At 37.3% G+C, this 24437-nt stretch overlaps 1 protein-coding gene across 1 annotated transcript; it reads right to left on the reverse strand.

Moving 5' to 3' along the window:
* Nucleotides 1–1540: 1540 nt before the first annotated feature.
* Nucleotides 1541–24133, reverse strand: LOC139740548 (cytochrome P450 2J5-like). Its single transcript, XM_071651137.1, has 7 exons — nucleotides 24083–24133; nucleotides 20205–20612; nucleotides 11961–12103; nucleotides 5580–6104; nucleotides 4767–4948; nucleotides 3182–3300; nucleotides 1541–1740 (listed from the first exon to the last, which is right to left on the reverse strand). Exons 2-7 carry the CDS (start codon nucleotides 20575–20577, stop codon nucleotides 1541–1543), a joined length of 1542 nt encoding a protein of 513 aa, XP_071507238.1. The 5' UTR covers nucleotides 20578–20612; nucleotides 24083–24133.
* Between the last annotated feature and the right edge of the window lie 304 nt (nucleotides 24134–24437).

The raw sequence follows: 24437 nt of genomic DNA on the forward strand, positions 1-24437 counted from the left end.
GTTGAAAATGTAAGTAAAATACCTAAGCTAAAAAGGATTCGACTTTACGAGGTAGACATCATTAGGTTCAAGTATCATAAAATGGAATTGATAACCGGTAGACCCGATTTGATATTCAAAGCTTTACATCAGGAGCATTTGGAGGAACTTTTTACAACATAATTATCTATTTCAGTATAAACAGCATCATCACATTGGAACTGAAGCTTAAAAAGATAGTAATTTACATTTTGAAGAAATATTTAGTTTAAGATGACGTAATTAAATCTAAACACATTTCCTCTTTCTCTGATATGTGAGTTTACACGCACACATGAAGAAAACACATGAGAAAAAAAAGAATAGAATGAAAACAGTACTCAACAGATATCAATAAATAAACATCTCTATATTTTATCATTATCATGATGTACATCTTAGTTTCACATGCGCTTACGGATCGCTATGGTACATTCAATGCACAAAATGATATCGACTTATATTTACAACTGTCCACAATTTTATTAACATTAAATGAGAATTGACATTATGACAATAGCTTCAAACAAAGCAAATGAAGTGAACTCGACTCTTATTCACACGGATGTTTGAATAATGTTAAAGGCTAAGATATACGTATGTCCTGTTTATATTCAACAAGATTTAATTCTCCGTTAGGATATACCTGTGTATTAATTAGCAAGAGGGCCCGATTATCATGTACTCTACTTTCTTAAGAATGGACAGTATTTGATAAGCATTCTAAATCATCGCACAATTCACAATATCATTTAGTCATTTGTCAAGACAACGACACGGCCCTATGTTTCAGTTTGAAGTTTGATTTGGCTACACCGATTTGTCACTATAGTTAGAAGCATTTAGTATTATGTAGAGTGCTCTGGAGATCTCAAGTTTGAATCTTAATAATTGATACATAAACATGAAATGCAATGTAGTCGAGTTCAACCCATTATTACTGAAGTCAAGAGACCATCACAACAATGCGTGAAATTTTGAAAATGGAGAAAAGCGCATTATTATGTCTCCTCTCTATAAAACAGTTGTCAATTCATTATATTATAAGTTACTCTGTGTCGCTCTTAAACCGTGTCTTCTTTTTTTTATCGGGGGGGGGGGGACCTTACAGAGCAGATGCTGGGGGGGGGGGGGGCTTGTAAGAGCGATTAAAATGTGAAATGGTATCCGCTAAAGAAACACCCATCGTCTAAAACCAAGGCCACGTGGTAGTGCCCTGCGCTCCCCTTCTTCTCCTCCTCCTCCTCTTCCTCTTCCTCCTCCTCCTCTTCTTCCTCCTCTTCCTCCTCCTCCTCCTCCCCTCTACCTCCTCCTCCTCTTCCTCCTTCGCCCCCTCTACCTCCCTCCCTCCGCTCTGAGAACTGGCCTGCTCTGCATGTAAAAGCCTATACCTTTGAGAACGTGCAACTCAAAAGACTTCCGACGAATATTCTGTTTAGGTTGAGCTTGCACACTATCATGATAAGCATTATCTAATCATTCACTCCTTATGACGACATAAATAAAAAAGGAGGGACTAAATTCACTGGTAAGCGCCTTGCTCCATCCGAGGAATGGCCTTAACGAGGAAGGGCTCCGGCTGTCGGTTCAGCCCCACCACGCCAAGGAAGGACGGTTTCGACTGCGGATCGGGAAAGACGAACTCGAAGTGTTGCATGATGGACATAAAAAACAGGAAGAGTTCCATTTTGGCCAGTTGTTCACCCATGCATACACGTCTCCCTGCGTTCAAACAAAATTGATGAACAATCTGTGATATTGCTTAACATATTGGGATTGCTCCCTCGAAGTCGAGTCTTGATTAAACATCATTTTAATCATACCCTCTTGTTCTCTCTGCTATGTCTTCGTACAATAGGAATATAAAGGGTCTAAAGAGACAACACCAAAAAGAACAATCGAACAGAAAATTCACACGTGCAAGGTTGTGTCTGATGCATCGTGCATGCAACCCTGCGCGTGCAACGGGGTTTGATTTGCATTAATAATTATATTGTAATCGGAAAAGGATGGCTGGTGGTGTGCGGTAGCTTCTTTAAGCCGCTTAGTATTCTTATCTGGAACTATCATCACGTGCTGCTGATGTTTACTACGGGGCATCAACGATGAGATTTTCCACCTCTTCTGAAGGAAGGCATATTATAGTGTATAGTATCACGATTCTTTTAGATAACTACAAACACCATAGAACTCATTTAATTCGATATGTTTGATTTTGCGTAGTTTTATTTCTTTTTGTTTGATTTCTCTTCCTTACGTTGTGTCGGGTGCTTCCTCTTTAGGGATGACCTTCATAAAGGTTGTCTAGCAAGATAATTGTTTTGATAACGCGGATAAAGATATCACGGGTTTTGTGCAACAATGCTCCTTCACTGGCCCTGAAGAAAAACGCATGTGACTTTATGTCAGATTTTCCCTTCTGTTATTTATGTAATTTCGATTCAAATGATATGAGTATAGAGTACTCTTAACTTTTTTTTTCCCTGTACGAAATGACAAAGTATTCTCATGATCAGGTGTGAGTTTCTTCAATTTGTCTCCCTCTACTGGTTCTTTTTTTCCCCGACATGTTTGTTAATTTACAGATCAGGGCCCCGTTGCATAAAAGTTACTATTGTGGTAACTTTGCCATCCAATGGTAACTACCATGGAATTCTTGATTTTGATTGGCTGTTGAGTATTGTTACCATGGTAGTTGCCATTGGATGGCAAAGTTACCACAATAGTAACTTTTATGCAACGGGGTACAGCAGTTGCGATCTTAACAAATTTAATTTGTATAAGAGGGAAACAAATTGAAGAAACTCACACCTGAAACTTCACCCCTCTGGACAATATCTTTGTTTCATTTATTCACATGATTTTGTGAATAATCATTATACACGCATACACACATTAGGGCCTACACATACACATACACACTTACACAGACACAGACACACACACCCACACTCACACTCACACTCACATAAATCTCTCTCTCTCTGATTTTTTTTAACCATAGTAATGATAGAGCATATTTCATTGTGTGTGTTTGTGTGTGATGTGTGTGATGTGTGTGATGTGTCTATGTGTGTGTATGTACTTGTTGCAAACAAAGACTGCAAAATTTAATGACCTTTGTGACAATTAAAGAGGGTTGTAGAATGCAAAATGACCTCACCTGCCGAAAATGGTAGAAAGCTGTCTCTATGAATGACCTTTGACCCGTCTTTGTTGAGGAATCGCGTCGGGTCGAATCTGTGAGGCTGGGGCCATTCCACCGGGTCTCGAAACAGAGACCTGCACATCAGGAAGCAGTGAAAGAGATATACATTTTAAGGTTGTAATGCATAACTGGTTAAAGTTAGTCATCCCGAAGGTTCGTCATTCCGAAGGTCCCTTATTCCTAAGGTTGGTTAGTCCGTAAAATGAAATAAGGTTCGTTATTTCGAAGGTTCCTTATTCCAAAGGTTTGATGGTCCGTAGCCAATGAAATGTAAGGTTCGTTATTCCGAAGGTTCGTTCATCCGAAAATGAAATATAAGGTCAGTCTTTCCGAAAGTTTGTTAATGAAGGAACGAAATAAGGTTCGTGATAATTTCGAAGGTTTGTTATAGACTTACACACCATCCTCTCGTTGTGTAGGTTGACGAACCTTAGGAATCATGCAACAAGTGTTTTGGATTAACGAGGTCGGAGGTTATGTTATATTTCCAGTTTATACAGAATGAACATGAATGCTAAATCAAAATGAATGAAAATGAAAAGGAATGTGAAATGAAAATGAATGAAAAATGGACATGAAATAAAAACGAATGAAAATGAAAGAATAAAAATGAATGCTTATTTTGTGTTTCAAGAACTGAAACGGTTTTGCTATTATACGGATTCATGTAGCATACCTATGTCACGAGTTCTCCTTGATGGTAAAGAAATGTGTGTTAGAATAATAGAGGGACTCTTATAAATTGTTCATTCTACCTAAAAAGATACTCATCTCGCTGTGGAACAGAACAGATGTATTACGTATTATGAAAATGAATCTTGTATAACAATATCTTATTTGTTACTATGCAAATAAGATACTGGGCAGGTTTTCTGGCCAACAGGAACAGCATTTATCACAGTATAGTATAGAAATGCATAAAACAGGTCAACCGTTAGTGACACACACACACACACACACACACACACACATATCATATACATTTATGTGAGTGTGTTTGGAATATATATATATATGTATATTATACATTATATATATATCACAAATTGTATATATATATATATAATTCACATCAGTGTATACATGTACACATTGTGTGTAATTATGTGCATTCAGAATGTGTACAATTTTGTTGGAAATGGCATAAATGCACTTGATGTATGTATTTCCTCCTAAAATGTCATATATATACATTATATATATATATATATATATATATATATTATATATATTATATATATATATATATATATTGTATATATATATATATATATATATATATAGTAAACGAATCAGTAGAAAAAGAACGCCGTAAAAAATAATAATCAATCCTAGATCTTGAAGATCTTAAAAACGGAGCATAGCTCTCAAATACTGAAAGGCAAGGTCACATATATATATATATATATATATATGTATATATATATATATATATATATATATATATATATACATGTACAATGAAAATTCTGGGAGGCGGAAAACAACCCTATCCATCGAGGTGAGCACAATTGGTAAATTGATCTATCCCTCCACCCACCACATGTTAATCCATACACGCGTTCCGCGTGGTATGTGGTATCCACCCAGCTCGGAGTCGGTGAAAGCCGCTCGCGGGTTGATAGGGACGACACTGGCAAGGCGCTGCAGCTCCATCAGCGTCGCCTCGGAATATGGAAGGGCGCCACGATGCGACAGACAGACACTCTCCTCGCCAACCACCTGACACGCACACACACAAAAAATGCATTATTCCAAGCAAAAACATTGAGATACATATATTGCCCAAGTAAGGACGCGAGTTGTCTTTGTCTACGACTACGTTAGAAACTTGCAAAATATATACACCACATGCACTAGATGCACACTATATAGGGAAAGAAAAACCTGTGTGATCGTAGAGTTACCTGTGTGATCGTAGAGTTTTTGTCTTGTTTAAATATTTTGGACAAAAACATACTATATAGGCCTATACACGTATTCATTTTTTTTTAAATATTGCTGGCATTGTTGCTGATTTATACTGTCAAAAAAAAAAGTAATCATGACATTGATCAATCACACCCACACCCAGTCACCCACACACCCACACACCCACACACCCACAGGCCATTAGACCTGTAGAGACACCATCAGACATAATTTAATACGTGTGTGTGTGTGTTGGGTGTTAAGTCTAACTCCCTTTAAACTAACCCCCCCCCCAAGAATCAGCAAATGGGGTCCATTGGTCAAACAATGCTCCCATCAAATTAAGGTAAACGCTGTACCCCTTTGACATGATCTAATAATCTGATATATTCAAACGATAGTTATAGTCCACTTCGCAACTTGATCCCACCCACATTAATACCTGCTTGATCTCTTCGTAAACACTTTTCTGTATGTCCGGATATGCGGCCATGTACAATATGGCCCAGCTGATCGTGGTCGAAACTGTATCGGAACCGGCGATGAAGAGATCGGACAGGACAACTTTCAGTTCCTCGTCATTGAAGTTCACAGGGTCCGCTCGCGCCTGCACGAGGTAAGCGTCGATGAAATCCAGCACGTCGGGCTCTTCGGACCCCGTTCTCGTCCTCTCACACAACCCGACCCTGTGCTCGTCAATTTTGGCGCCAAAATATTTGAACATGTTCCGATTGGATTCGAGTCTAGTCCGCCACCGTGTCTTCTGGGCGTACAGGTGTCTGAGGACGGGGAACACCATCACCTCGCCCTCCGCCCGGAAGCCCATGATCCCCCGGAGGTAGGTCAGGAGCTGGTGGAATTCCGGGTCGTTGTGCTCGAATCGACGGCCGAATGTGAGGCGGCAAATGATGTTGGATGAATTGGTGGCCAATGATTCGCGGGGATCGAAAGGCTGCCCTGCAAATGACTGGAAAGAGATGTGGATTAAAATGAGCAGATGGCAATGTAAATGAACAGTTAAGAATGCATGTAAGAGGTTTGAATAATTTTTGGTGGATGAGAGTGATGGATTAAATTAACGTATAATCAAGCTAAGGATCTTCTGAATAAAATGTAATATACAGACTAATACCAAAACCAAACAAAACAAAATCCTTTCTTTCATTCGACCTATTTACATTACTTTTTTCTGCTCAATTTTCCCCAATGACTGAATAGACCTATCAACAAACGGCAGTAATTTCGCTAGTTAATTTTAATCCTGTATCATGAAGGATATCATAATATAAGCTACGAGTAAAGTGGGTGCTTTATCACCAGGCACTTGGGTTACACAGACATCAAAGAATTAATGACAATGCGTCCTACATAATATATATTCTACTTCTACTTCTACGGTGCTTCTCATCAAAGACTGCTCAGCAACAGGATACGGAACTAAAGTCAGTACATGTCAAGGCCTATGTATAGGGCTTATCATTTCTATGCGTGTGCGTGTATGTGCGTGTGTGTGTGTGTGTGTGTGTGTGTGTGTGTGTGTGTAAATTTTGACTTCCATTAGAAATCTTTTATTCCACTGTCATTTTACTTTCAAAAAATATACACCAACAATACAGGTGCACTCAGTGAGTACGGACGGCTATTACCTTGGTGACTTTGAGCATTACAAAGAGTTAGCAAATGTAATTTAAAAAATTGGATTTGTAATCATTCATTAAATGAATAAATTGTTCAGCTAGGCATTCAAGCTGAACTTCTCGAATGAACGATATACTTCTTATTCAGTGAGCCATTCAATCTTAGAAGCACGACACTGATATATATTTAGTCGCACTTTCAAGCTGAACCTCCGGAAATGAAGCTACTCAATCTTAGAACTGAACACTGAAAAAAAAAGCTCTTGTTGAATGGAATTTCAGGAATAAGTTGCTCTTCGCCGTCAGTAGTGGGTTATTCATTGACGTTTCTACAGGGATATCAACATGATTACGGAATAAAGGTTACATCTCATACACAGGAAATTAACACACAAAAAAAAATGGTGAGTACGTGCGGACATCAAGAAAATACCCTCTAACGAGTCATCTGCTGACATTTTTTTCGTACAAAATTCAATAAAATTAAAATGATTTATAACGTAAATTAATTAGATAACGGCACAAAATCTTCAATTTTGCGCCAGTCATCGAAAGAAGGACAGAAAGATACACATCAAAATCCTTAATTTTATCTAAATATGTGAATAATGATAAACATAACAATTCCGTGAAGCATGAACGATAGATGTCTTAAGTAACAGTAGAAGGATTTTTTTTTCTTCTTCTTCTTCTTCGTTTTGTCACTGAAATATACACAAGGATATCAATCGAGCTCACGTCACCTTAGGCTGACAAGGTAATATAATTGCAAATGTGGGAACTGATACTTATTTATAACTGGAATATAATTATACAGAATCAAACTTGGTTAGTTTGCTTTCACCGTTCACAGCGTTTTGTATGCAGGCCATGTTATTCAATTTAATTCGGTTCAGTTTGATTTTATTGTTCATTTCTGAAAATTCGTTTTGATTGCATGTATACACATTACATCTGTACATACACAATCAATGCACGCATACAGAGCACACGTGTACCAACATGAAAAATATACAATAGATTATTATACAGTGCAATATAAGGCGTGTCATGGCAGTATTATACAGATATCAGATAAAATGTATCATTAATTCACCTCAACACAGGAGTCTAGACATGTCTGAAGAGATGCCAGAATGAACTCAATCACCTTTTCTGGCTGCCAAAAATAGTGAGTAGTGATGATCAATCGTGGAAGTATCATATGTCTTTGTTTGTCGCACAAAGTTATCAATTGCTTACGTTTTAATCGAACATGATGACTTCATACGGTGAATTAAATCACCTTGACATATCCAAAAAGCAACTGAATTTGAAAATGAAATTATATATATATATATATATACATATATAATGAGTGCCAAAACAAATCTTTTCTTTAAGAATTGCATGTGATGAAAAAGATGTAGTACGAATAACTCAGATAATTGAAAATGGATCAGGTAAACGTTTCGAAACGATCAATGACATGACGTCAATCAATTATTCAGGGCACCATAATTACCAAATTAGAATTGTAAAAATCACATCAGCATAGTAATCAGCCACAGATTGTGACAATCAGGTATGGAAGACGAATAAATCGAGTCAAATAAAATCTGGAGACTTAATTGACATCGCAGTATATAATGAAACAGCTTTATATTAACTTTGTTGTTGTTGTTGGAAAAGGATTTCTCATCCAATTCTAATGTATTTTTGGAAAGATTAACGATATCAGATTGCTTAAATTCATTAAGTTTCGGGAAATTACTTTAACAGAATTGTAAAGCATTATAATTTCATTTTAAAAGATTTTACCTTTCAAATAAAATGTAGTTCGATGGAAGTTCACATTACGGTCCCGTTTTATCAAAAGATATATTCGATTATAAATTTCCTTACCACACAGTCTGCCATGGACTTATGATAGAAATCATCTATGTAATCAATAACTCTTCATAAAACAGGGCCCAGATATAACTTGCATGCAGCTTCTGGTATATCCTGATATATAAAGAGGTCAAAACAGTCGCTCAGGTTAAAATTTGTTGCATTGCCTATACATTCAAATTCATTCTGACCAAGATTGAGTTATTGTGGTTAACAGTTAATTCAATATATAGATAGCAAAATCAATGAGAAACATTATAATTGGCTATAATCTTGAATGAGGTTCATCTGATTGGTGATTTCATAGAAATATATTCTTCGTTCACATATTTCTATAATTGGTTATCATGTTGGAAATGAAGCTATGATTCTCCAGAACATAATCTTGATCTTCGAAAAATAAACGATACAAGATTTACTTTATAAAACAATGCTCTAGCAGTGGCGGATCCAGAGGGGGACCCACCGGGCGCGCACCCCCTCCTTATTTGCTTTCAAAACAAAAGAGATAAAAAGAAAAAATGAGATGAAACCCGAAAGTAGCACCAGAAATATTGTTTGCGCCCCGCCCCCTTTACGTAATTCCTGGATCTCCCCCCCCCCCGTCTAGTATCAAACTTTAAAAGAAATTTGATCATTGATTTGTAATTATTTCTTAACAAGAGTAACAAGATAAAGATAACAAAAAAAAATCCAATATATAACGATATACATGATATATAAATTCAGTGAATTGTGAAACAATCAAAGTTATAATGCTGCTATGCTACAGAGTTACGATCGTATTTGTTCATAATGTTAAATCACTATTATTTTAGTGAAATGATCACCTCTTATTAGGAAAAAATAAGATAAGATATGACAATTTTACATAAGCGCGCGCGCACGCGCACACACACACACACACAAACACAGACTGTCGTTCCCAGTGTTACGCTTGACTTGGATTTAGTCACTCATCTTGACATGAAACCATACTCTTCTTAATACGTATACGAGCTATTTAGTTTTGTTGATTTGAAAAAAATCCACACCGATAATTTCATCGCAAGCTGAGATGAATAACAAATCACTGGAAATGCGAAAGACGACTTCAAAGTCTATGCGTGAAGAAAAAATGAAAACAAATTCATTATTTGCACATTCTTTCTCGCATATTCCATTTGTCTTGTCATCCACTTGTTGGGAAGGGTGACGTCACCTTCAAATTCACCAAGGGATACAATAACAGAAATGAGCAAAGCGCGTGTGTGAGGATTGTATTTTTCGTATGGCTGATGTTTCCCCGAGAGTATTATAGGGCTCACACCTGTAAATAAAATGGAATGTCCCAGACCCCTTTACAAATTCGTACTAAAGATACCAAAATAAATGAAGAAAAAAATTAATTAAAATCAATAATGCAGTTTGGCATAAAACTGAATAGCTGCAGATATTGAGTCTGAATTCCTCTACAAACTGCATTTTGGTTTGAAGATGAAAGCTTTTCTCATGGAATAATTTTGAAGGGACTTTATTTCATTGGGTGCATGTACAGAAAATAGGGGATTTTTTTGAGTGAAAAGAACTCGTAGTCTGGCTTTGCGGACCCGTGGACAGAGTTTGAGCTGAAGAACCCGCCTTGGAAATTTGATGGATGACAGGGTATATAACTCACTTATCCAGGTTAGTGAAGATGAAACATCTCATTTCTCCCAGCTATTTTACAGAATTTTTTGAATTTTGAATTTTAACACATGTCTCTATGGGGAATTATTTACCCGTGTGGGTCCTTTACTACAGTGTTATTCTCACAAATGCCATTAACGTTCCCGCGAGAGACGCGGATGCTCGAGCAAAACAAGCATGCATGAGAACAAACTGGCAGCACTTTGGACAGCCAACGAAAGGGCTAAAACAGCTAAAGCAAAAATGTGACATAAATGGGGAATCAAGGTTATTCGTCCTTCTGCAGCGCTTTACCATGTCAGTGCTCCTGGCGCAAGATCAAAAAATGAAGAGTTTTTCTTTCCGAATCAGAATCAGAAATAAGTTCTCTCGATTTTCCTACGTACACATACACGTCATTACACAATATGAGGGTCCGTAAAAATGCATATCTTTCTCAACCTCGATTCCCTGAGGCACGAAAGTTGGCATGCCTGATTGCAAATGAAGTGATTTTTCCCCCGATTGAGCTACAGGTACTTCACAATAAATTGCTATGCCTTATGAAATATTGAGAAAGCCAACGGGTGAAATCCTCTTGTTACAATTAAGAGGCAACAGACGGAAGTTACAGTCAGGGTCATTCTTATTTACAGTATACAGGTGTATATATATATATATATATATATATATATATATATATATATATATATTACATATATAAGGGAGACAGGTATAGAGAAAGACATATATATATATATATATATATATATATATATATATACCTGTCTTCCTGTCTGTCTCCATCAATGTGTTCTTATAGACACATGCCGTTTGACAGAATGATGAATTCATATCCATAAACATAAACATGTATGATGTGTGTACATCTTATAGTGAGTGTCTGCATAAAGGCTATATGATTCTTAAAACGAACGAGCACAATAATCACCGACACATATACATTTGACCTTGAGTGTACATCACTAAACAATGTAATTACTTTCTACGAAAAGGAAAATGAAACCAATTTCAAATCAATTCTACTCTATTCAATTCATTTGTTTTCATTCTTTCATTCATTCTGAATAAATAAAAAACCAAAGAAAACCAAACAAAGGAGAACTATAAGGCATCGTCTTTTTGTGAACCAAATTGTCTTGTCAATGTCGTTACAAAGGAGGCGTGATTACAGTACACAGGTTGTTTACTGGCGAAATGAGAGCGAGATAAGAGAGCAGAGAAGGGGGTCAGAGGATTTTTTTACGCAATATTACAGTGACTAAGAATAATTTGTAACTATAAACGCTCATGACTGTATAATGAATAATTTGTATTCGTTTTATGAATTCTGATTTTTTTTTCTAATGTATAAGGCATATTTCAGAACTCATTTGACTTTTTAGCAATGTCATGAAATAGAATTCAAGATGATTAATTTTGCTTGTAATTCATTAACATTTCTAATCATGTATTTTAAACGAATATTGTGAATGTTTCAATCATTACCATAGTTTTATGCATTATTTTGTATCTTGTTTCTATGTTTAGTTTGTATGGCACAGACTTGCTGAATAGAACAATAAAATAAAAAATAAACAGCTTTTGGGTGATGTTAGTTTCGTGAATAAAAGAAAAAATGATTTGAATTGAATTGAAATGTTCACCTTGAACTGCTTGATGGTGTCCTGGACCTCCTCTCGTATTACAGGTTCTAGGACCACTTTCCCGAAGCCCATTCCTCGGAGAGTGGTGTGCGCGAAGCGCCGCTGGTGTTCCCAGCCTTCCCGACAGTGAGACACGAAAATGCCTAGGGATTAAAAAAAAAGCATTATTAAAATGATGTGGTGTATGAACATGCCCTAGTTATCTTCCTCCATCTGCAAATTGCACAGGAAAGATATTTAGATCTTAAAGCATGTATCATTTCAACAAATTGTGTGTATAAACATCCAGTCGAGTCGCATATACACGCATCTGATTGCAACCACCCAGAAAGGTATACAGACTCCGCCTTTCTCTTTCATTGGTAGTGGCATCTTTATTAGATCTGTAAATGAGCGATCTAGATGTCACATTTCATTCAGAATGTGGGAGTGAAAAAAAATAAAACAACACCAAGAGAAAACCCGGTTTCATGCATTTCTTTAAATCGAGGTTGACATTAGAGGGAAATCATTGCTTTTATAAGCACTCATATACAGCTCAAAAATGTTTGTCCTCGTTGGATGTCCTGGGACTGTCAATATCAACAATATCAAAAATATAAGAAGATAGATAGACACATTTGAAGACAAAGTGTGTATCCGTATATGAAATCTATTCAAATTTCATCAATCTATTTGCGCTTTGTGAACATCATTCAACCAAGATATATATATATATATATATATATATATATATATATATATATATATATATATATATATATATATTGTGAAAGAAATCACCGCTACAACAGCTTTTTGGCTTCTCCTAAATTAATTTTGCATACATGTGACCCGGGTTCGATTCCCGGCGGAGACCAACTTTTCACTCTTGCACTTTTCCGAAAAGGAGGAACAGTGAGAGGAATAACGATGTCAAAGCTCCACACCGCTTTCTCCTTGCTTTCTCATAACTATATATACGTATATATATATATCCCTAGTTGGCACCTTAGGGAGACATATTGGGGGGAAGTGTCTTCATTAGGGAGACAACTGGTCATTAAGGAGACAATTTTCGTGTCTCCATTGCGTAAATTGCCATTGAACATGTATTTTAAAATTTGCATATAAAACAAATGAAAATGTCTTCCAAATGACCCATCTAGGAGTATATATATATATATATATATATATATATATATATATATGTGTGTATATAATACATTTGTGTTATTGTTTGGGTCTTTTTGTCGATCCGTACAGACACACCTCGTTCAGACAGCTCGGCACAAACATATGGTCGCCAACTTTGGAAGTCCCCTGAAATTCTGAATTCTACATTATAGGCCTACTACTACAGGCAGAGCATCGAATAACGTCTGGTAATAAGTCGCATATATGCCAGCTGAGCGCCTTTGTAGGACCGATGTTGATCACCAAACAATATGAGGCGGTTATGATTTATAACATGACGATACAATACGAAGGAGAAGAAACATGATAAAGAGTTTTTCTTAGGGGTGAGATCCATCTGAGGTCTTTGCTCTTTTGCCGCCTGACCTCTGCGACCCAAGCCTTGTTCCACGACCCCATTCTTCGGCGAGTAAAGTGCGGGACCAGAAGCCTGATAGCCTCACTACAAGGCGAGAAGGAGGTGGGAGGTAGGAATGTCTCCTTTTATATAATTTATCAAGATTCACGAACGGGCAAAATTGATGCAGCTCGCGACTGTCACTTTTGATAATGGTGTACCTAATTGTATTGAACAGGTAAATTTATGAGCGCAGTACGTGCTGATTCGGGCTCTTGCACTTTATCCACTATAGTCGGCCTAATGCGTCAGACTTAATACATGTACCAGTACAAAGATACTAAAATGCATCATACTGACTTTCTAGATTAACCTAAACAGAAACAAAGCTATAATAATGTACTTAACCGTAAAGAAAAAACAAACAAACAAACGAAAATTATGTGGTTTTTTTCCCTCGACTGTTGTTTACAAATCCCAGGCGTTATGTGATAGGAGAAAACTTGAACTTTACGTTTGGCGCAAAATTTATGTCATGCCTATAAAAACATGCCTAAGCAATCGACTTCCGGGTCGTACGACCTCATCGAGTCTTTTGAAGCGCGCACTGAACACAATGAAAGACGATTCCCCAACATTTTATTTGGGTTTTACGATTGCAATACTTCACCAATTTCACACTTAATTGTACCCTCGGTTTTTGTTTTTGTTTTGTTTCGTTTTTCTTTTTCTTTTTGAGCTTCACCACTTTTGCCTTATGGATCCTGTATCCATTGATATAGGTTACAATCAATTATTATGGACAATTATTTCCTGACAACAAGCCAGTAAAATTGCTATTATTTTTCTTGCGACAAGCCAGGTGCATTACAGTAGCCTTGAAAAGCGACTAGGTCATACGTCTCCTCCAGCCTGAATCCATAAACTTAACCGTTTACTTCCAGCTCAATAGTACTGTTTGGTGTACTTAACAACGTATCACCAAGCGATTTGAAGCCATATATACCACTGACACCGTACAGATCTGATGCGTCTTTCGATAAGTCTGTTAATATAACAGGAAAAAACCTACTTGTTAGGTTTTCAATGAATAAAAATCCACAAGGTTTATTCAGGAGTGTTTGTTTTACAAAGCTGCCTGGGTCAGAGGTACTTTGCTTTGTTTACGAACCTCTATTAGTCGAGAAAAGATCCCTGAGGAACGCGAGAGAGAGGCGCTTGGCGAAAAAAAAAAGAGAGGAAAAAGTCGACAGAGTAAATCAAATCGTAACAAAAGAAGTTGTATTGGTACAGAAATCCTGGCTCGCAATAACTCCCTTGCGTTACCATTCTGTACGATTCTAGATATAAGATCATCTCAGATAAGAACATTTTTGGCGCTCAAAGTTAGCCACTACCAACCAACAGAAGACCTCTGATGCCAATTTATAATGATTATTCGAAATAATTATTACTTGTCGATTATTTCGAAACAATCGACAACTATTTATGTAACTTGGTTCAATTAAGAGTAATTCGCATAATATTGCCATATATTCGAATGAAGGAAACAGTATACAAGAGACATTAAAGACATTCCACACGATATGTTTGCTAAATGCAACTCAAAATCTTCGCTAACAGCTGGTTTTAGAACTGCGATAGTCATTACACAGTGTGGAAGGATGCATGGGGTCATCTCACAAGACCGACACCTTCTAGTCATACTGCCCGTCGACAAGGTCCATAAGTCATACAGCCCGAAGCTCGACATGGGCAAATAAGGCCCACGAGTCCGACAGTAGACAAGCAATGCCCACGAATCCGTCACTCGCGAAAAATGCCCATGAGTCCGACACTACGCAAGCAAGGCCCATATAAGTCCGACACTAGGCAAGCAAGGCCCATAAGTCCGACACTAAGCAGGCAAGGCCCATAAGTCCGACACTAGGCAAGCAAGGCCCATGAGTTCGACATTAGGCAATAAATGCCCACGAGATCGACAATGCCTATACAGCCTGCAGTACGATGTACATTAATTCATGAAGGGGTAAATCATTATGAATGCGTTATTACACATAACATTATCAGTTCCCACTGTCGGTCTTATCACAATAAATGTAGTGCACAAAAACAAGAAACAAATTTGTTTTGATAAGCAAGAAGCACACACACACACACACACACGTGACAATCTTGACTAAAAACACTCTCAGAAATTACTCTACCTTCACAATGTGCAAAATAATCATGTCTCTATGTATATAAGCTGAATGTGTATCAGATATAACTTTGTCATTTCCATTTTTGAGGACTTGCTTCAAAGAATGTCAAAATTGAATGTTAAGGTGCGAGTGCATTTAATTTTCAAGTTATGCATGAAGTTGTGATTATAGATAGAATTTTATTTCATGCCCACAACGTAATTTCTGATTCATATACCAGCTTTATTTTCTTTTTTAGATCAATTAATCATCAATAATGATTGATATGCATGTTTAGCCACGTATATGTTTTGTAGGTGAAGACCTATAGTTCTCGCTTTCTTGTCTAAAAAAAGATATTGAAAGCAATAACATTATTATTATCACCATTATATTTCGAAGTGTTACCAAGGATATGGAGTTCCAACTGGCTGTAATCATTCAAACAGTTATCAGTTTTATATTGATGTACAAAAACATTCCACAGGTGTATGTGTGCCTTTGATATTCAATGTTTGATGCCGCCGTCGTGCTGAACAATGTGAAGATTCATGTTGAACTTTAACATGTTCGCTATACAATGCATTTTGTTTGTTCATTTATAAAATGAAATGAAATCTCACCTACTGATAAAGCATATAACACAAAGTCAATTCCGTCCAGAAATATGTGCAAAAGTGTAAACCCTGTGTATCATGTGAAAGTGTTTCAAACTTTACCCTCCTGAAAAGCCGGCTTTATCACTTTTCTACATAATCCCGACAAATAAAATTGATATGGAAAAATCTTCAAGTATATATGTATATATATATATATATATATATATATATATATATATATAACATATACTTATATTATATAATAATGAAGATAAAACTGATAATAATGATAATGATTATTATAATCATTATTGTTATAATTGTTATTATTATCATTATTATTACTATCATCATCATCATTATCATTATTATTATCATATACATGAGATTAGAGCCCGGGCATATGCCAAGTCGAGTAATTTTCATTTTTATTTCATCATTTTTTTTTTTTTGCGCAATTTCAATTCGCGCATCCCCGTGTCTTTACCGGTACATAATTATCGCCTATATTAATTTCTTTAAGCATAATGGATGGTGAAAAGTAATTACTATCACAAAGACATAGATTTATCTTCCTTACAAAGTGGTTGGTGATTATATAATGACACAATAGTCAATTGTCTTTATTTTCTGCGTGGTACATGCATCAAATATATTCGAATGGTGGCATCGAACACGAGTTCAAAGGAAATATAAAGACAGCTGTGACTTTAAATTCTCCTGAACCTCCTTGGTGTTACTTTTTAGAGCAAACTCAATACTGCATGACCTCTCGCTATACCTGCTGATTGGTCGGTGTGATGTACGTGTGTATATCCCCCAACGTCGTTTGCATATTTAACTTGCTATGAATAGCGTTGAGGTTTGATCTTCTGTTTCAGGTCTATTCTGTGTTCATCCTCGTGGGTTTTGGTGAGTTTTTTTTTTTTCTATTTACCATTGAAGTTGCAATCCACCACCGAACCGACTAAAACATTAGAAAACAAGGGATTTCTTAGGTGTGCTATATTGTTTACGTTTCTAAGTAACGCATTACGTCAAGTAAAAATCCAAATGCTTCGCTTGTCGCAAACTCATTAAACGGGAAACCTGTGAATAAACCTGCATCACATCTATTTTTACTTGACTCATTAGCAATGGAAAAGATATTGTTGTTGTTGTTATTTAAATATGTGTTAGTCAAGGTTGAAAATTTCCGCTCATATCTTGTTAGATGTCAACGAATTGGCACCGAAGCAAGTTGGAAATATTGACCTCAAGGCATGGTTTTAAATGGATCTATAGTTTTGGTTGAGACCTATGGCTTCTAACATTTCTTGGTGAGATAATGAGAAGCCTCTTATGAAATATCCAAGCGCATTCAATTCCAAGAGGGATTCAAAGTTTATTTAATAAAATTGATTTTGAAATATAGGTGAGATATACAAAACAGAGCAATCCTAATGAAAGGTGGGACCCACCTTTTATCAGGATCGCTTTGTTTTACTCTGTTTTTGGGTGTCTCCGCCATTCCAAAACCGATTTTCATTTAACAATCTTTGAATTCCTCTTAGAATGTTATGCTCTGTATTATTTCATAAGTGGTTTCTTTGTATCTCACGAAAAAGTTAAAAGCCCAATCCTCATCTCAATCAATATCCCATCCCTTTAACGTGTCTGTCAGAAGAACCTCACCACAATTAACCTTCGATGAGTAACGCCTCGAACCAATGTTGGTGTCTCATTAACTACAGATGATAATAGGAAAACTGCATAACAGCGTGAAATCTTACGTAATACGCCATGTAACGTGTAACTTGATCATGGGACGTTCGTCAACCCATTACAGTTTCATGCCCATCGAGAGTTTATTCAATTGAAATGCTGTAACGTAATACATACAAAATTCATATATTAAGAAAAGTCACTATCATCTGATTGGAAAGCTTGGTAACATGAAGTTCCTTGTTTGATATTTCGAAATTTACATATGCCACGATGCGAAGCCATAGATCATTTTGGCGGTTTAAACATTGTGAAGCTGCTATATATTATACAAGTATATTGTCTGGTAGTTTTTTGTTTTTGTTTTGTTTTTGTATTTTTTTTTTTGCTTTTTATTTATTCTCTTGCGTATGCTGCATGTATACTCTGCGAGCTTTTCGCATCATTTTGATCGATTAGCATTTCAAAAGATCGGAGAGGTACCCATTAGAGATTCAGGGGATATCCCTTGTAGCGCTGGTCTGTTATACGATAGCAGAGGTACACAAGATCGCAAGAAAGAAGAAGAAGAATCACTGACAGTATGATCACATTGCACAAAACCACATTCCGTGACGAGCTCGGGAACCGCTAACCGCGATCTCGCAGGCATCGCACATCTTAAAAATCGCTAAAAGGCCTCAAACAGTGATAGCTTCTCTTTCTCTCTCCCTTTCTCTCTCCCTGTCCTATCTTTCCCTCAGTTATCATGATTATATATATATATATATATATATATATATATATATATATATATATATATATATATACATATACATATATGGTTGTATATGGTTGTGTGTATCTTGCATAAGACATAATTATTATGTGTGCAGTGTGTTTGAGTGTGCGGTTGCGCAAGCGCGCACATCCGTGCCTCGGGGCAAGTCTTAAAACAAATCCCTGTGGGAAATGTCAGATTTATTAATGCAAATCATAACGCCCATACTCGAGTAGTAATCTTCGTCCAGAGGCCTCTTCTATCATGAACACTGACAGCTACTACCTGTAAAGTAGGTCTTGCTGGTGCCTTATGTCATTCGATTTTTTTTTTTCGCGTTAGGATAAAGAAGAAATTTGTCTCATTGTGCTCACGGTCATAATGATAAACAAGTGAAGAATTCAATGAATGTTTTTTACATTATGAACTTATGAACCCCTTCAACCCAATAAGAACATTTGTAATTGCATTCCAAGCCAAAATGAATGAACTTCGAGAAAGTTGCATATATACGACAAAAAAGTTAATCAATTATCATCATTATTATTTTTTTGTTGTTGGGGGGGGGGGGGGTATGTACAAGCTCTCATCGTGGATTTTTAGGGATAGAGTATGTTAATCATACATTCTGACGCAGCTGCACCTCATAACAATTTATGATTTGGCTTGCTTTTTTATTCATTCACTTAATATCCCCAATAACCTCATTCTCTTTCGCATATATTGACCCATTTTACTAAGTTTTTCCCTCGTAAGCAAAGTCACTTATCACAATCTAGATATTGCAATTTGGACTAATTAACTTCCAACTATACTAGGTTAGACATATTGTATTACTTTTTTTATTGAAAAGTTCAAAATATTTCACAAAAGTGTTCCTGGATCGTTTAAAAATGTCACTTAAAAGAGTAAAATCTCCCTTGTGATGAATGGGATCCCACTTTTCTCTGGGTCGCTTCGCTCTCTTAATTGTTTGCTTATACCCCAAATATTGAACACATTCTTGCACCCCCGTGAATACATTTCTGCGGACTCCTTCACATTCATCGCTAGAAGGAGACCGACATGAAGAAAGAGGTGGTTGACATCATTGGCACTACGTAAATCTAAGAACTATGATAACTTGGTGTAGGCCCTACATAATAGATTTGAACAATTCAATGTATGCATGAAGGAAATCAGATACCCTTTTTTTCATGGCTGATGCATGTGTTAAACCAAACTCCAGGTGTAAAATAAAATACATTTTTTACATTTACGGCCAAAAGCATAATAATCTCCCAGAAGACCGTACCTCCCTCGATCACTTCATTCCCCCACGAAGGTCCATGACTTCTAGTTTTGACCCTCCCCCTTATAAATCCTAGTTACGGGCCTGCCTGCCCCCCCCCCCCCCCCAAAAAAAAAAAAAAAAAAAAAAATTGTTACGTTTGTGCAACCCATCTCACCTCGTGTGTACGCCAAGCAGGATATTATTGTACTCACCACGTCTGCCTTTATTGTACAAGTCGGCTTCGATGAGATGAGGTTTATCGGCGAAGTCGAGACCTTTCTTTACCAGCAGCGTCTTGATCATGTCGGCCCCGCAGACGACCACGTCATTCGAGAACCCGATTCTGACCGAGTACACGGGCCCGTAGTCCTTTCCCCACTGCATCAGAGTTTCCGCGAAAGCGTCGTTGGTTCCGAAGGCGAACACGTTGCCGACAATCGGAAGACCAGGCGGCCCTGGAGGAAAGCCTTTCGGTTTCTGGTGTCGTCGTGCTACCAACGCTGCAGCGACGACGATTACGATCAGCGCCGAGGTCGTCCACGACGGCGTGAAAGTCGACGCCACGGCACTCAGAAGCCACCCCATCCTGATGATGAACCTCAGTCGGCTGGTATCAGGACCTGTTAGTAAAGAATGACAACCAGTGTTCTTCAGCACGTACCAGACGTGGTGCTATTTTTCTAACCTGCAATATCCAGCCTTATATGCGTCGGCTTAATGCATGCCAAGTTCAATCATGATTTGAACGTCTCAACATATCATTTATATTACTCCTCAGCTGATACAGAATCACCGCAATATTAGATTCAGATGATATCAAAAAAGTCAAGCCCATCATCACAGTCGTACTATGCGTACATCTGTTGTATTTTTTAATGTGTACGAGTATTCTTGTCATTCAAAGATCCGAGATATAATACCCTTGCTATCTCGTCATGCGCTTAAATGCAAAGTTCAAAAGACACCATATCTCAGGAGCCGATGTAACATATTTTTTTTTTCATCGTGCCTTTGAGCACCTGGATTCATAGATCACGGATAAAAGGTTACAGAACTTTTCCCCCTTGCCTCAAAGATGACATTGAAGTTGATTGTCTAAAAGCAAGGAGCTGAGACCAGGTAGCTAAGACAACGGGCCAAAATTACGATTGTCGGCAAGGAACCTATACCTGTTTGACCGGAGGCTACGAAATAATACTGACGAGAGATGAGAAACGAACTGATATTGCACCATGCGATGAGCAAGGAAGAGAGAAAAACACAGAATTCTCTCGTTCTGCGTGAATTGCGCCTTGAGATAGTCTTGTACAGTTTTCCCTCGTACATCTTCGGTGCAGGCTGATGTTTTCGACTGCACTATTCTGCGGTCTACCCAAGCAAGATCCATTGTGATATCATCACTCAAACAAAGAGTAAAATAGCAAACACACACACACACACACACACACAAGATAAAACAACAACAAAAACACGCAAACAAACATGAAATACAAACAAATAATTATATAAAATGATTGGAAAATGAATGTTAACAGTGGCAAAGTAATGAATGAGTTCATGAGAAAATGAAGGAACATATATGTTTGGCTTTAAATGAATGTTGATCCTGCTTCTGATGATATCTCTTGTGAAACCAAACAATAAATGATATTATTTTCACACGCATTATAACAATGTCACATTTAGTCAGAAGTCTAGCTTGCAACTCTGGATATATACAGTTAATTTGTAAATGCAAAACGTACTGCTGAATATAATATACCCATTTATGTATATATACATATTATACATGTATGTTCATGTACAATGATAATACAGGAATCAATAAATCAAATCAAATAAAATCAAATCAATCAAATCATTTATCATGTAATATTATCATTGGTCTCGCAGTTTTATCCGACATCTTTATTGATTGTGATTCTTAAACGTTCAGCGGTTTTCAAGGTATTCATTTTATAAGTGTATAGTTTTTCGATTAGTCATATTGTTAACTCTTAACTCACATCATATCTAAGCAAAATCCATTGACTACGACTATACGTGTATCTCGTCGTACACTGCAGACAGATGGTATGTCATGAGTGCCAGTGTACTACAGCTAGTTGCAATGTCACATTAAGCCTTTGGGTGCTTCGAGTGTCGATTAGCACAGAAAACCTCGTATCGTTTCACACACTGTCCAAAGTCCCTGGCACAGAAAGAGGTAAAGCACTATCTTCACGAGTACGCTGTCACGAACAAGGTGTCCCGGGAAACCAAATAGCCCAAACTGCACTTATCACGCTAATCAAAGTCGATTTTGTGTAAAATATACGGGGGGCTAAATACCCAAGCGAGAATAAGTTGATTTATGGACGTCTGCTAAGTAGAGGCCCTCCTTTATGGGCACTGATCAAAGTCAGCGCGCTTTTGATATCACCTTGATCTATAAGCCTATGGCATTGTCGAGATAAAATTAATGTTCTCGCAGACAGGCGATAAGCGAGGTAAAATATGGACGTTGCTCCATTGTTGTCGTTTAGATTCGGAGACCCCGAAAATTAGATCAAAAAAGCGTATTTGTGGAGACGCCTATTTGTAATTGCAATGGCTTTTATGTAGGTTTTGCTTTTCTAGCCCCGGTAAGATTGTGATCAGAATTTGTAAGGGCCCCTCGAGTTCTCTTTCAGATAATGACGATTATTGTAACTGTTGTCACAAGTTTTCATTAAACATGCGACCCTGCGCACTTCAGTGCGTTTTGCCTCTGTTACTGCAACTGCCTAAACATTAATACCTCTGTCTGGTATAGCATTATTCCTTAGGGATATTTCTAAACGTAAATCGAATCATGGTGATTTCATTCACAGCTTCCATGTCTTAGCTAATCGTTTTCTGTATAGACATGTGGGTTTATCTGCGCTAAAATGAGTGTAAGCGTGATATTTATTTACTTCAAGTATTTCGCTTGCCCCTCGCGAGAGTTCTACATCATTACGTGCATGGGATCTCTATGACACTGTCACAAAGGATGTCATATTCACTTTTTACTTATCATCAGTATAGAAACACCGAGTTTCTAGGCTTAACATTGCATTTTTGTTTATCTCATGTACATTATTGTATTGTGCAAGTTTGATGTATTTGTTGGTGATATCTGAAATATATCTATGGTGAAATCAAATCAAATCAAATCAAATCAGAATAACATGAACATTCACAATCAATATAAATCACTGTTTCTTCTTGTCAACCATCACTCATTTGCCTCTGCAAACAGAGGGAAACGTAAAAAATCCAACGAGAATAGAACTTAAAACCCACAAAAAGGCAGGGTTTTCCTGAATTTTGGGTATGTGGGGATGGGGTGAGGTGAAAATAGATGCTGCGATGAAATCGTCTTACTAATACGAGTGTTTGCAATAGTCCGGTTTAGACATTTTTATCATAAATGTCATAAATGTTATACCATGCACCTTTCTATAGCTGAGATAGATGAAGGTAAAGATCGTTTAAATTTTTTCTATTTATTTCTCCCCTATAATTTTATTTCGGCAATGTTATTGTGCGGTGTTATGATAGATTTATCTTGATGGGCCTAATAGCTTTCACGGATCACAAACCCAAAGAAATGGAAGTTTGTTTGATAGCCACTACATTAGGCGCTTATCATTAGGCGAGTCCATCCCGACATATTAAGAAGAAGCAAAACCCACAAATCTGTATTAGCATAATGTTTGCAGAATAAACAAAACGATGAATATAACTTTTCTTTTGGAACAAAAACATGACCTAGTATATTTTCTAGCATCACTCTGTCACACACGAACGCACGCACGCACACCCACACCCACCCCCCACACACACACACAAGTCAAAGCCAATGTCTCTATCTATGTTTAGGAAAATCTAAATGCATGCTGTTTGGCATGCTTTCGTTGTAATTAGATTACATGATCCTATCCTAAAACAAAGCAATACAATTATAATCCGAGTAATTGTCTCAATTGACGAAATGAAAATTTATGAATACAGGCGTGGGATATTCATCGCATCTTCATAACAACAAAGAAGACATGAATCAGCAGATAGTTCTGATAATACTCACCTTGATCTCCTGTTTTTGAGCTCGCAATATCCAGCTTCTTCGGGCATTGTTTGAAATTTTGGACTGTTGCATGTGCAAGGAGGTCTTTGAAGTTACCCTCGCCTGATTAGAGAGAGCACGTCGGAGCAAAGGGCCGAGATAAGTGGGGGTCCGTGTGGCGACCAGGCACCCCTACTTCACTGGTAACCGGAACAAAGGTCAACGCTAAAATGACACACATGGCGGAGTTTTATCAATATTGCATCGGCGATGATTTGCGTTATGTACGGATGACCGGACCACAAAGACGGGGGTGGCACCTTGGAGAAGGCTGTAGGGGTGCGTAAACGATACGTGTTCAGACGAGATGTTTGCT

This window comes from Diadema antillarum, unplaced genomic scaffold (assembly GCF_040938485.1).
Source record: "Diadema antillarum isolate AM-2024a unplaced genomic scaffold, OU_Dant_1.0 seq00000861_RagTag, whole genome shotgun sequence".
Lineage (NCBI taxonomy): Eukaryota > Metazoa > Echinodermata > Echinoidea > Diadematoida > Diadematidae > Diadema > Diadema antillarum.

Bases quoted from the DNA above. Each gene is read 5' to 3' on its own strand.
- LOC139740548 (XM_071651137.1), bottom strand. From the start codon at position 20,577: ATGGGGTGGCTTCTGAGTGCCGTGGCGTCGACTTTCACGCCGTCGTGG. The intron at 4,949-5,579 runs GTATTAATGTGG...TGTGCGTGTCAG, and splicing joins TTTACGAAGAGATCAAGCAG to GTGGTTGGCGAGGAGAGTGT. The intron at 1,741-3,181 runs GTGAGGTCATTT...GTTTGAACGCAG, and splicing joins CTTTCTACCATTTTCGGCAG to GGAGACGTGTATGCATGGGT.